This window comes from Paramisgurnus dabryanus, chromosome 2, assembly GCF_030506205.2.
Source record: "Paramisgurnus dabryanus chromosome 2, PD_genome_1.1, whole genome shotgun sequence".
In the NCBI taxonomy this organism is placed as follows: Eukaryota; Metazoa; Chordata; class Actinopteri; order Cypriniformes; family Cobitidae; genus Paramisgurnus; species Paramisgurnus dabryanus.
This window is the reverse complement of record NC_133338.1, coordinates 34,011,997-34,025,309: the sequence shown is the minus strand read 5'-3', so window position 1 is coordinate 34,025,309 and position 13,313 is coordinate 34,011,997. Positions and strand designations below refer to the sequence as shown.

Here is a 13,313-nt window from a genome sequence, read left to right as displayed (position 1 = left end):
ATGAATCTTCTCCTCCCAAAGTAGATTTGGAAGTTCATTAATTTTTTTATTAAAATAGTTTACCATAGTGTAATGATAATTAATAGATACTGATTAAATAGGGCAAAAAGTCAAAGTGTTGATAAAGAAGGACATCTGCAGTACTTCATCATAAGTGATCACATAATCCATATACAGTATCATCACTTTTTGACAGCGATCAGCTGTAAAATGTTTTGGTCCTGCTCAATTTTAGCATTAGCACTTTTGGTGCGCACCCGGGTTCGATTGACATCAGATGTGTGCACCTGCGAAACGTACTTGAGTCCACTTAAAAAGGGTGGTCTGGGGTCCGGTTCATGTGAACTCCAGATCGGTTCGCTGCTAATGTGAGCGCAATCGTACCAAATCGCGGAAGTGAACCGCTGTTAATTACGTATTATATGGAATGTCCCACCAAAACAGACGTGTGTGTTTGTGTGCGTGCACTTACCTTGACAACAAAATGCATAGAATGCTTGCTTGAGTTTTGTTCTTATTTTTTTAAACCTTTGGTTTTGTTTTCAAAGAAATAATACAGAATCGCACTTTCGTCTGTCTGCCGCAAACATACTCAAGTCGTTTCGATGACAACGCGGTCTGTCCACCGACGTCAATTTTTGCGGAGGCATTCAGAAATCATCTTTCTGCTTGCAGTTAGTCAATCACACTTGTCGTCTTCTCGTTTACAGCGGTTGCCAAGCAACATGAGAACGCGCCGGCTGCAGCTTGATGATGCAAGCATACCGCGGTTCGGATGCAAAAATAATATGTGAACACAGTCCATGGGGGACATGGGGAGGGGGGAGTAATCGAACTCGGGTTCGGACCAGGCAATCGCACCAAATGTGAAACCCTCCTTAAAGTAAAATAATGGAAAGTTGTTCATAAGATCCCCTGGGGTCAATGTGTTAGCATGATAGAAGCTTGATGCTGTTGTATGAAAAAAGAAGTTGTGGTTCATCCAACTGAGAAGTATGCTGTTTTTAAGTTCGACTGATTTAGTGTACCTGTAGTATATTTAGCCTGCACAATTCATTGAAAAACTAGTGGGATTACAATTGTTGTAAAGTTGACATGTCCTTTAGCCATTCGTTTCGTTTTTATTTTTTAACTTCCCATAAAATCCCATGATTATTTGTTATTTACATGATAGTATTTAGTTTTGGATGTTTACAATTTACTATTCAGCTGCTTAACAGAAAGTAAAAAAATTCAACACTTTAACCACCAATAATACTCGCAATTACAAGGTAAACAATCGTCAATTGGGATTTTTGTCATAATCGTGCACCCTTATTTACTATGGTATTGACACGGTTATAATTTGCTACATGAATAGTTTGGTTTCAAAAAGGGATAACACCATTTTAAAAAATCATTATTAAAAAGTCAATTCTTCATTTTACGCAAAACCCGATATCCGCCGTGTTATTCTGTCATCTTTTCTCCTTTTTTTCAGTCTTCCCTTTCTGCAGAATGCAATAAATCTGCTTAACAAATCACAGTTCACCATTCCATGCATTGTAAACAATAATGGCGGAGCTTTGAATACACACAGAATCCTCATCTACTTTGTACTTTGTGATCAACAAACAAACAAAAACAAAATAATACTTTTAAAAGTGGTGGTTTTCTGTGGTGGGGAAGAAACGTAAGCCATCAAAATCTAATAATTTACGTCAGAGGCACTCGTGCAAAGAAAAAATGCCCTCTATCATTTTTGCAAAGAAACAAATGAGCCCCAAGTTAAAAAGTACCAATTATCTGATTCACGATTTTTAATTTCCTTTGGCGAGTAAGGGCCCTATTTTAACGATCTAAGCGCATTGTCTAAAGCACACAGCGCAACGTCTAAATGGGTGTGTCCAAATCCACTTTTTATGAGTAATGGGAGTATTTTGAGCGTAACGTGCAATAAACCAATGAGAGTCTCAGCTCTCATACCCTTTAAAAGCCAGTTGCGCTGGCGCTATGTTTAATCCCTATTTAGATGACGGACTTTGTAAACTGAAAAGCTAAGCAGAGGAAAAAGATCCCCAGTTTAAGATGAATGTTAAATAATTGCGTTGTTTTTCACTTGTATTGAAATTGTTATTTTTTTATTAAAACATCTTTAAAAAACGTTTTCTTTTAGTCATGGAAGTAAAAAAGCAGGCTTTTAATTGCAAACTAAACAACGCACCAACAATCTGCCTGAACACACCTCGTTTTCAGACCAGAACACCCATGGGCGCAAAAGGGGACGCAAATGCATTTGCTATTTAAACAACGTGGCGCTAAACATGAAAATGATAATTGCACAGGGTGGAAACTAGCAAAAGACACTTGCGTTGTAAGATAGAGCCCTTAGTGTGTATTAGTACATGTTAACGATATGCAAAAGGTACAAATCCCAAACTATGAACAATTAAACAAGTTATTGTCTCCAATGTAAATCTGTTTTCTTGGACTACAACAAACAGATGTTAGCAGCAGAGTCTTTCAAACATGGTAAGGAGCATCACATTTCCAGCTGACATCTGAGGTATTCAAACCAATTACAACGTACAGATTAGCTGGCCAATCAGGGACAGTTTTGTACAACACTATGGGTTTCAGGAAGAATGGGAAATCTGAAGCTACAAAAATGTATGGTATGTGACAAATAATGTGTTTTTTAACCATAAACCACGCAAACCAAATACACAGCAATAAAAATAAGTTCTCTTTAATATAATATACAAACAAGTACATATGACATACATTCAAGTGTGTGTGCAGACAGGAACAGCTTATGACAGTGATGTTCAGATTGTTTGAAGGATGCTGTTCTGATTCGGCAGGAATCATGCCAGAACACTTGAGACTAGCACACACCTTGTCCTCCATGCCTCACACATGTACTCTCAGAACAGTCTGGATACTGCATTTGTTGTTGCTCAACTCTTATATTGTTATTTTGTCTTTTGTGTTTCACTTGTTCTCACTTTCATGATCTCTTTTTTCTTTACCACCCTCTGTGAGGTAATGATTAGTGATTTTCTGGATGTATTTACTCTGTGTGAGTCTAGCATCTGTTCTGTCTAATTAGTCACTATAAGATGGAGAAGCGAGAGAGAAATAGACAGAGAGAAAGAAAGGGAGGGGACAGAAATAAATAGGAAGGGACCACAACAGAAGGGAAGAAAAGGGTATAAGAAGCTGAAAATGTAACAGAGGAAATAGAGAAGAAATAAGAAAAAAGGAGTGACAGACATCATATGAGTCATCATAAAGTTTAGGCTATGTGGTTTGTCCCTTTATTACCATTATCATCAACCCCAACCCCCCCAAAGGGATTGTGCCCCTCATTGAAAATGAATTGTGCCTGTGCTAAGGGAAACATTTTGCCAGTAGCTCCCTAAGCTACAGTTTCCTCTGGCTGCCCTCTCTCATTTCTGCTGCTATCAGTCTGCTTTTAATGAAAGTACCAAATGCTTGAAGCCAAAACTAAAGGTAAACTGAATACTAATGTTTTAATAAAAATCTTTTGCTAAATAAATTGCAGCCAAATAGGTCCCCATTGCTTTTCTTATACATGGTCAATAACGGTAATATAACACCAGAACAGCACCCAGATGTTTTTCTGGGATACAGGAGAACAAGCGAGCACTTCGAGACATACTAAAATAATGTAACTAACAAATTGGGTTGTGTGATTGATGACAATAAATCTCACCGTGTAAGACGACCCATATTAATAATCATATACTAATAAAAAAAATAAGGCTGACATGTTCCTCTTCAATGTCTTTGGTGGTTAAATCCCTACTCTGAAATAAAAACTTTCATTTTGCAAAGGAAACAGCAGCCTGCACATAAGAAAATAACCTAATCTTTGCAGAGAGCCAATATCACAGTTCACTGGGCTGCATGGGGGCTTAAAAACCAATAAGGCAAACACAAACAACTGCAGACAGGGAAGACATTTGCTTTGAATTGGTGAAGAAATTCAAGAATACTTGAATTATCTTACTATTTTAGAATACAAATGTCATGTTTTTTTCTATAAAGAGCACCTATTTTGTTGCTAAAAAAACAATGTTATCTTTATGTATTTGAAATAATACAATTTGTTTGCGTGGTTTATGGTTTAAAAAAATGTCCACATACCGTACATTTTTGTTGCTCCACATAACCCTGCCTTCCTCAAACACTCTGATTTGTTACAAAGCTTATCAATCTAAAAAATGCTGTGCCCCCGATTGGCCAGCTTACCAGTACGTTGTGATTGGCCTGAATATCTCTGATGTCAGCCAAAAATGTGACGCTGCTTACTTTGCCAGCGCGGCTTGAGCAGGACGTAACAGATTGGTAAGGTAAGGATTACTAAACATTAAAACCATGTCTGCATTTGTGATCGTCAAACTTGCGTTTGAATCATGCTTTAGTCAGTAGTAAATTTCAGAAGTGGGAATAATTAAGATAATGACTGTTGTCTCCACATCAACCGGCCCAACCGTATCCAAGAAAAGAGATTTACATTGGAAGAACTTGTGTCATCGTTTACTTTGGGATTTATACCTATTGCATATATCGTTAACATTTACTAATACATAATTACACACCAAAGGAAATGTAAAATCGTGAATCGGATACTTGCTCTTTAATACTGCTACATTACATGCTCACAGTATAAGCGGAGCCAAAATTTAATTTGATTAATAACAAAAGGGACAACAAACTAGTTTAGTCATGCCACTCCAGGCCAGTTTAAACCCTGTGTCACTTTAATGCATTTGGAATTAATCGACATTACATGAACTAAATGAATTAATCCACATTAAATGATGAATACACTGCTCTAATGGGGCACACCTGTATTATTCCCTGCTTATTACACGGTACTCTAAAATGCTTGATTCTGATTGGCCAGTCTTGTGACATTCCAAGGTATGTTATTCCGTTATACCGCCTGTAACTAATAACACGGCTGCCAATCAACTGTGACAGGTACAGTTTAATATTACACCATAATGTTTCTTTTAATAAAATATGACAATATATTCACAAATGATTAAATCAAATGGGTAGGTGGTGATGGTGCAGTGGATAAGACACACGCCTTTGGTGTGAGAGACCCGGGTTCGATTCCACTGTGACACACCATTGTGTGCAAGACACCTAAGCCATAGTTGCCCTAGGCGTGTGACCTCTGACATAATATAGCAATTGTAAGTCGCTTTGGGTAAAAGCGTCAGCTAAATGAATAAGTAAGTAAGAATAATTAAGCAAATGGTGTGTTTGTGAAATTTTAACATGTTGTCTTATTTTTAACGAATGCAGACCTTCCGCAAGGAAAACCCATATTCTTTCGAAAATATTTTAAATCAATATTTAATGTTCCTTACTTTATTTATGAGATAAATAGCCATGTAATTACTGGGATAATGTACAGGCAGCAGGTTGTTATCACAAAATAAGCCCCTTCAGTGTGATACAAGACACATCACAAGATCACAGTCTGGGCTTATTTCTGCAAAAACAGCCTGCTGCCTATACATTATTCCTTACATTAAATGTCTCAATCACCACACTCTTACATATGCACTGTGTGTGTCACACAGTACTGCTGTTAACAGCAGTAGAAATAAATGGATAGCAGATCTCACTTAAGGGAAATATAACAATTATAGAATATCACAAATATAGACTGACACTTTCACTTAGTGACATCCAATCACATAGCACTACATCCAGACAGACACAGACATGATCTGAACCCAACACTATAGTTAAAGGGGGAAACATTTGAAATGTTAATTATACCCTGCCACATGTGGGGGGCTTTTGAGTGTCTGAATTGATCTTTTATGGGAAATGCCAGACAAACAGGGTCATTTAATTAGGCTGTATGTATGTCAGCATTCTGTATGTCTAAGTCTCTTCTCTGTCTTTTAAATCTTTAATAAGTGTGTTAAGGGAAAGCAATCGATACTAAAACTAATTCCTGCCCCTCATCAAGCTCTCCATATAATTCAAACATACAGTACCTCAAGGTGGCATCTCAGCATATTACTACCCCTTTTCAATAAAAATTTTGCTGAATGACCTGCAAACCTGACTTGGACCTACTTGACTGAAACTACTTTGTAAAACAACACAAGAACAAGATATTCATCAGCTGAACATTGTTACATTGTCCGTTTGCAGTACAAAACAGCATTATTGATCAATTTAGCTTTGTTTTGCACAAGGGTTTTTATAAACTATGTATAATAAAGTGATGATCATGTCCCTAAACTGATGTTAGTGGTTCCTGGTTCAATAGCAGTGCAGGGAAGCAAGTCTCACAAAATGGTTCTAGACTGGGCACCAGCAATGGAAAATGTCCATATGTGTGTGCCTTTGTGTGTGCAAGTGTGTACGAACCCTTTAATTTCTATCTAGTGTTTAAAGTTCAGAAAGAGGACACCCTTTAAGTCAGGCAAAAATACTTAACCGGCAATATTTAAATCACATGCCTTACCTTAACTTTTTCCTGAAGTTTACCAAGGCGGACTGTGCTTTCTATGATGCGTGTGAGAACGCCCTGTTTGTCTTTCTCTAGTGACGAAGCCTAAAAGCGGAAAGAGGGAAAATGATGGGTTACACAGCTAGAGAGAGAGACAGAAAAAAGAAGACAGAATATAAAAAGGGACATAGAGGATAGTCATGATTGAAGAGGTTGCAGGGATAGGAGCAAGGAAAGAGAGGCGTCAGTTACAGTACTTCAATAAATATGGAAAGTAACATAATCTTTGGAATATGGAAAGTCATCTTTAAAAGTTTCCCTCTTACGAACACATCTCTGAGCGGCAGTGAAACTCTGTCTCTGTGTGAAAGAAGGCGAGTTTAAAATTTTCATAATGCCTGCGCTTAAGGCTCTACTTAAAACACAAAAGTTCCTGTGGAGATGATTTAATGCAGGGAGAAAACTGCATGATGTGCTTGGTTAAAAGACACTTCTTATGTCAACATAACTGCCAACTGTGCACAATTCAAAATTCATGTGTATATGAGATTTGGGATAATTTAGATGACAGTAACCAGGGTCTATGTTACAGTTTGAATTTATATGAATCCATTTTTCAACATAAACTTTTAAATATTTTATCTATCCATCCTCTAAATCGCTTATCTTATGTAGGGTCTCATGCAGGCTTGAGCATCTCGCAACTCATCTTTGGCCATGGGGAAGGAAACACCCTAGACTGGATACCAGTCTATCAAAGGTTAAACATTTTTTTTGGACTAGAAAAATAATGATTTCAATCAAACATAACTTGACCAGACAGTTGGTCACTTGTATGAACAGTGGTTCTGAATAAGGCTGAATCAACAAAGTGCTGTACTGATGACAAAACCTCTCGAATGTCCTCATCTATTTTAAAGGCTCATCCAACCTTTTCCATCACATTTCCTAAGATGTAAAGACTAAAAGAAATTCAGTATAAATGAGGTGCAGAGAATCGACTTAAAGAGGTGGACAGAAGGTGAAAAAGCTGAGAAGAGCCAAAGAGACCCATAGAAATGTGAAAGGATAGCAGTTTGCTATAATAGGCATGTGTGAGTTTCTGTAGATGTACCATGTGCATGAGCTGGTCTCTTTCATGAGTGGTTTTCTCTGCAAGTGTAATAATGTTAGCCAGGTACTGATGAGCGATGAGCTCTTTCTCTAAGGAGTTGTCAACTTGTTGCTTCAGGATACTTATACGTTTCTGAGCCTTCCTAAAGAAAAAGGGGAGAGATAAATCTGTATTTTAAATAGTAACATACAAGGTGACAATTTTTTACATTTACACATTTTAGAATACGGACATACATACAATCCAAACCGCACCTCAGTGCCCTTGAACCCCCAAAGCCTGGTTCGTTTGACTAGTGTGAACGCTCTGTACCATGCCCGGGCGTGTTTTGGTTAATCGTGCCCTGTCCTGCTTGCAGAGGTGGGCTCGACTGCGGTTTATTTGGGCTCAGGTGCAGAACACGCAGTGTGATTGCGAATTGAGCCAGAGTATGGTTCAAAAGGAGAGATGTCAATTGCGCGATTACTCACCTTCATCTGCCTTTGTTAAAACCTACTGATGCATGCAGTGAATGTGAATGTCTGAGCTGCACACCCAACAGATTATCTAAGCAATATGATATATATATATATAAGAGGGCTGTGTATCATTGCGCACCAAACGACTCTGAATAAAAAACATAGAACTTAGCATTAAGATGGGTTCCAATGTTAAGAGAGCGTTTTACTTTGTGTTTTCTTCAAAACAATCACATTCTAATGATGAAAGCGTGCCCGGGCATGTATGGCTCAAAGTACAGTGTGAGTGCATGCTTCAGGGGGAGTAGGGGGAAGACAATCGCACTGGGGCATGGTTTGGTTGGTTAGCCCTCATATGAGTGTGCCCTTAAATGTACTGATCACATGTACTCTCACTTTTAAAAGCCAACATCATTGCATCAGACTAAATAAACAACTGGTGTTGGTCATTTGCTTGATTTAGGGTCTGTTTCTCATCTCTCCTCTAACACTGCTGCTGCTATTACGCTTCCTGTCTGTTCTCCTTCCGTTTCTGCAGCTACCGAGCCAAAATAATCTCTGCTTATATGGCCTATTACTCATCCTGGTCTTTCTCCAACCAACAAAATGTGTTCTCACAGTAATACAGATAAACATAATAATATAATCAAATGGCAATGCAAAAATATCTTTCACACTTTTCTTCATCAAACTTGACAATGCCCAACAGAGGCTCACCATTAGAGTGCATCTCACTGCAATGGCAAATGTTATACTGCAGAGTTTTGATAAAATATTAATGTTAGCTGGTTTTAGCCAGGAATGCTCGATTCTAAAAGGTCAAACCACATCATTTTTGCAAATAAATAATTATAGATATAGATGACAGCTAAACTGTAAATTTGACTGCTATTCCTGATAACCAAACTCCTAAACTGTGCTAGTTTGTATAACTCCACGGACTTGCATTTTGCAAGTAGAGGTGAAATAAACCTGATAAAGTTAGAAACACATCTTAATGCAGTATATGAGTGTGTCTGCACATGCATGCACCTGTAAGCCTGTTGTGAAAGGTGTAGCTCTGTTTCAATGTGTTTCATGTTTGTGTTAAGGTTGGTTTTGTCCAGCAGCAGAATCTTTTTCTCTGTCTCCAGGGCACTCACACGAACCAACAAGTCTTCAACCTCAGACTGTTTCACTTTCTCATGCTCCTCAAGCTGTCTGTAACACACAATCATACACAATGACTGTGATAAAAAGCACTCAGAAAAGAGTCAAAGTAAATAGGTGCTTTACCAGAACATCCTATAAGGATTTTTCATCCCAAGACACCTGGATATTGTGTGTCTACGAGGTATGTATTTTCACCCATTCCATTAAGCCACGTCACTCACACAGACAGGGTGAACATAAGTGTACATTCACAATGTGAGGATAAAAGACCCGGAAAAGGAAAGTGGTGCTCCCTTTGTGCAAGATCCAAATTCAAAAAGAAACCCTTGAAAAATGATTTTTAATATCTTGATGTAACTGGAGAAAAATAACTCACTTCCAGAAAGTCTTTCATTGCAAAGCTCATAAAATTTAACAGCAGCCTATCAATAGAAATGAAAATCTCTCCTTACAAATCAACTTTATTCTGTCTTTGTCTTTTATTAGTGTCTTTTCTCCAGGCTTATAAGACTAATATATATAAAGCAGAAATTGAGACAGTAGTGTCCTCTATAAAAATAGCAGTAGCATATTATTTAACTTCTCTTTGAATCAACATGATAAATCATTGTCACCTTTTAAGTTTGTCCGTCACAGCTTTATGCTCAACCAAGCTCAAAGAGTTTTCAAGAGCCAACTGCATCCTGTGAAACTCTGTCTTCAGGGCACAATGCCCTTTTTTCTCCACCTCTAGCTCTTTTTCCAGAGCCTGCTTCTCAGATTCCAACAGCATCATCTGTTTGGAGACCTTACACACTACACACACACACACACACACAAACACTTGATTTTTATATGTATGTGTTTGAATAGGTATACAGTATATGATTGGTAGGTTAGAGAGGACCTTGCTTAAAGTGATTGTTCACCCAAAAATTAAATGCATGTGTCTAAAACCAACCAGAAGTCTGATTGACATCCATAGTAGGAAAAAATTATACTATAGAAGTCAATGGGACCTGTAGAAGACAATGATCGGTTTGGTTACAAACATTCCTTAAAATATCTTTCTTCTGGGTCAACTATCCCAACAATATTATAAATGAGCTCTCTTTAATATCTCAATTACATCCTCTAGACAGAATTTACAATAAATTATACGAATGGAGGCTTTTGCTTAAGTATCCAGGTTTTTTAAGATCTATAGTAATCTCATGTGTCCTCCCTTTAGCGTTTTAGAAGATCTCAACAATTTCACAAGAAAGTTGTTATTTAAAACAATTTACATATCACAAGATTTCTTATCAAACTCAAACTAAATTATCTGGGCTATGAAATTCCCATTAACTTTATAGTGGATAGTGTTTTTTTCCATACCCTCCTGTGTGTGTTTGCTGTGAGCCTCCTTGGCTTTGGTATGCTGTAGTTCCAATTGGTCTATCAACACCTGATTCTCCTCCAAAACCAATCGAGCTTGCTCCTGCAATTGCCTCCTACACACAAAAGCACACATCTGTTTCAGTGTTTTAACAATACCGCCATTATTGCCATGCACAGCGGCAAAAGATGTGAGCTTCTTCACTAATGAAGAACATACTGTAGACAGAAAAATTATATGTGCAGATAGCAATAACTAACCTCCTGACAGAAAGAGTGCTTTGGGTTGACATAAACAAGAAGTGGGAAAAGGAAAACATATAGCTAAAGACACATTAATGAAGAGGATGTTGCCTCTCTTTCATTTTTGCAGTGGTATACTCATTAAACAATGCAGAAGGACTTAATGTCTTATTCCCTGCTCTTCACACGTACACATACAACATACAATGTGTATTATCAAGCTAAGATTTTGTCTGACATGGTGATTTAACATCTGTTTCCTTGACAACACATTCAAATGACAAGCTTGACGAAAAATCCATAACAACCCAGTGGAGGATGATAAAAATATGCAGGTTTTTCTTTTACAAGTATTTAATGGGAACCTAAATCACATTTATTCTCATACTATTTTGTGGGGAAAACATTTTCTCTCCCCACATATGTGTAGCTCTTAGATTGTCAGCTATAATCATGCCGGACAAGATGCCAGAGTGCAGTGATGGAGTGTGGCTGCTTGCCTGAGACTCTAAGAGGATGCCCTGGTTTTAGCACTCTCAGGACTACTGTGATCTGATCTCCCTTGACATTTTTACCCTCTCTCCTTACTTTTCTAATTTCTGTTGTGAAATCCTCTCCGGGGAATGTCAAATCAGATTTGATTCACAGATACTAAAAACCAAAGTATACAAGGAGAATATATGGAGCAGAAATATGTTTTCACATCCTTTGGTGTGACATGCTATGACCCAAGAAACTATTTTAAACAGCATTTTGCTAATTCTTTATGATGCTTTCACGTCCTCAAATTAATTAAGATACTATATGGAATATATGAAGAGTTCAGATGCAAAACCTGCATAGTGTATCTGGCATGATTTCTTGTTTATTGGCATTTTTTATTAGATTCTTAAAGGGCCACAACACTTTTTTTGAAAATAATGCTTATTTCCAGCTCCCCTAAAGTTATTTGATTTTTACCGTTTTGAAATCCATTCAGCCAATCTGCGGGTCTGGCGATGCCACTTTTAGCATAGCTTAGCATAATCCATTGACTCTGATTAGACCATTAGCATTACGCTAAAAATAACCAAAGAGTTTCGATATTTGATCTGAGGATTTTAGCTGTGGATTTTAGCTGCTTTCAGTTGATGCTTGATCTTTTCTTTCGTCTCCTCTTTGGTTTAGCCACCGGATCCATTTTTACGTTATTAAAACGGAATGGCAAGAACTGATATCACAGTTTCGCAAGTGCATTAAAAATCTACTTAAATAAGTGACGATGGTATATACACTTGCCTAGTTTAGGTCATCTTTTGGCGGACTACTGGGGGGGTTTGGGACCACACTTTGAGAATTACTGTTCTAAGGTATGCTAAAAGTGATATCGCCAGACCCAGAGATCAACTGAATGGATTCCAAAACGGTAAAAATCCAATATTTAACTCTAGGGGAGCTGGAAAATGAGCATATCTTCAAAAAAGTGGAGTGTCCCCTTAATGGATTCTGCCTAAAAAAACGCTATTTTTGAAGGACACAAGAGCAATTTCCCTTGAAACTACTTGGTGAATGTATAGTAAGTGTCCAGAGCATGCGATTACAATCATTATCTAATTTTTGACATAGTATAGCGGCTTTTGCATCTAAACTCTTCATATGTGCTTTAAAAATGGATTTAATTTACTCTGCAGGAAAATTTTAAATGAACCAGTGAAGGCATAAAGGTGTTTAATGGACTCATTAATGATGATCAGTCACAACAGCTAAAAAAAAACTTCATTCATATTTACACTAAAATCTTGATGTTCATTTTCAAATGTACATAGATGCATTTTGCATCAACTACTCATATATACATCAAAACTCACCATTCTTTGTTGCTGACAGTGCATTTGTTTGCCTGAGTATGAAGTTTTTTATTTTCCTGAATGACCTCTTCTGCACATGCTCTTAGACTCTGAAGCTCTTCCTGCCAGGAGAAGAAACACAGACAACCTTAAATCTGCAGACCAAAAGTAACTTAAAATACAGTAAGAAGGATTACTGGTATACGTGACTTTCCTCTAATGCATCTGCAATTGTTTTCATCTAAACGGCGCAGGTGCACAGAGCAATATATCACCTCAGCTCTCATCAAACAGATGCTTAGCAAGCTCTCAGAAAAACACTTTGGCATCTCTTAAGAGACATTTAATCTATCTTTCAAATATTTCCAGAAGAATCAGGGATGGTATGACAGTCTGAGATGTATTGTGGCTATTGTGTGGGAAATGACTTTCAAATGAGGCTGTCAAACACTTAAATGTCACTGATGAAACTGATGGATTATTCATCTCTTGACTGCAGAGAATAAGCGGTAGAAAGTGCTGTCAGACTCCTTTGAAACCTAACAAGACTCTGAATGGAAAGATCTTTAAAATTCAAGGCGGTAAGTGTGCAATGTTCACTGCCCTGGAAGTGTGTTGGAAAGAAAGAAATGGGGAAATTACGAATGAAAACCAGTGAGAGATAGCACAAA

General features: G+C 37.6%; 1 protein-coding gene across 2 annotated transcripts in view; it reads right to left on the bottom strand.

The window, feature by feature from the left end:
* The window catches only part of cep89 (centrosomal protein 89), a 66,133-nt gene that overhangs the window by 37,859 nt on the left and 14,961 nt on the right, over positions 1-13,313 (bottom strand). For both annotated transcript variants that reach the window (XM_073812644.1, XM_065289522.1), the window contains exons 13-18: positions 12,664-12,764; positions 10,574-10,689; positions 9,832-10,012; positions 9,098-9,265; positions 7,608-7,749; positions 6,509-6,598 (exon numbers count right to left, since the gene is read on the bottom strand). In XM_073812644.1, the coding sequence (XP_073668745.1) occupies positions 6,509-6,598; positions 7,608-7,749; positions 9,098-9,265; positions 9,832-10,012; positions 10,574-10,689; positions 12,664-12,764 (798 nt within the window). The remainder of the gene's footprint in view (positions 1-6,508; positions 6,599-7,607; positions 7,750-9,097; positions 9,266-9,831; positions 10,013-10,573; positions 10,690-12,663; positions 12,765-13,313) is intronic.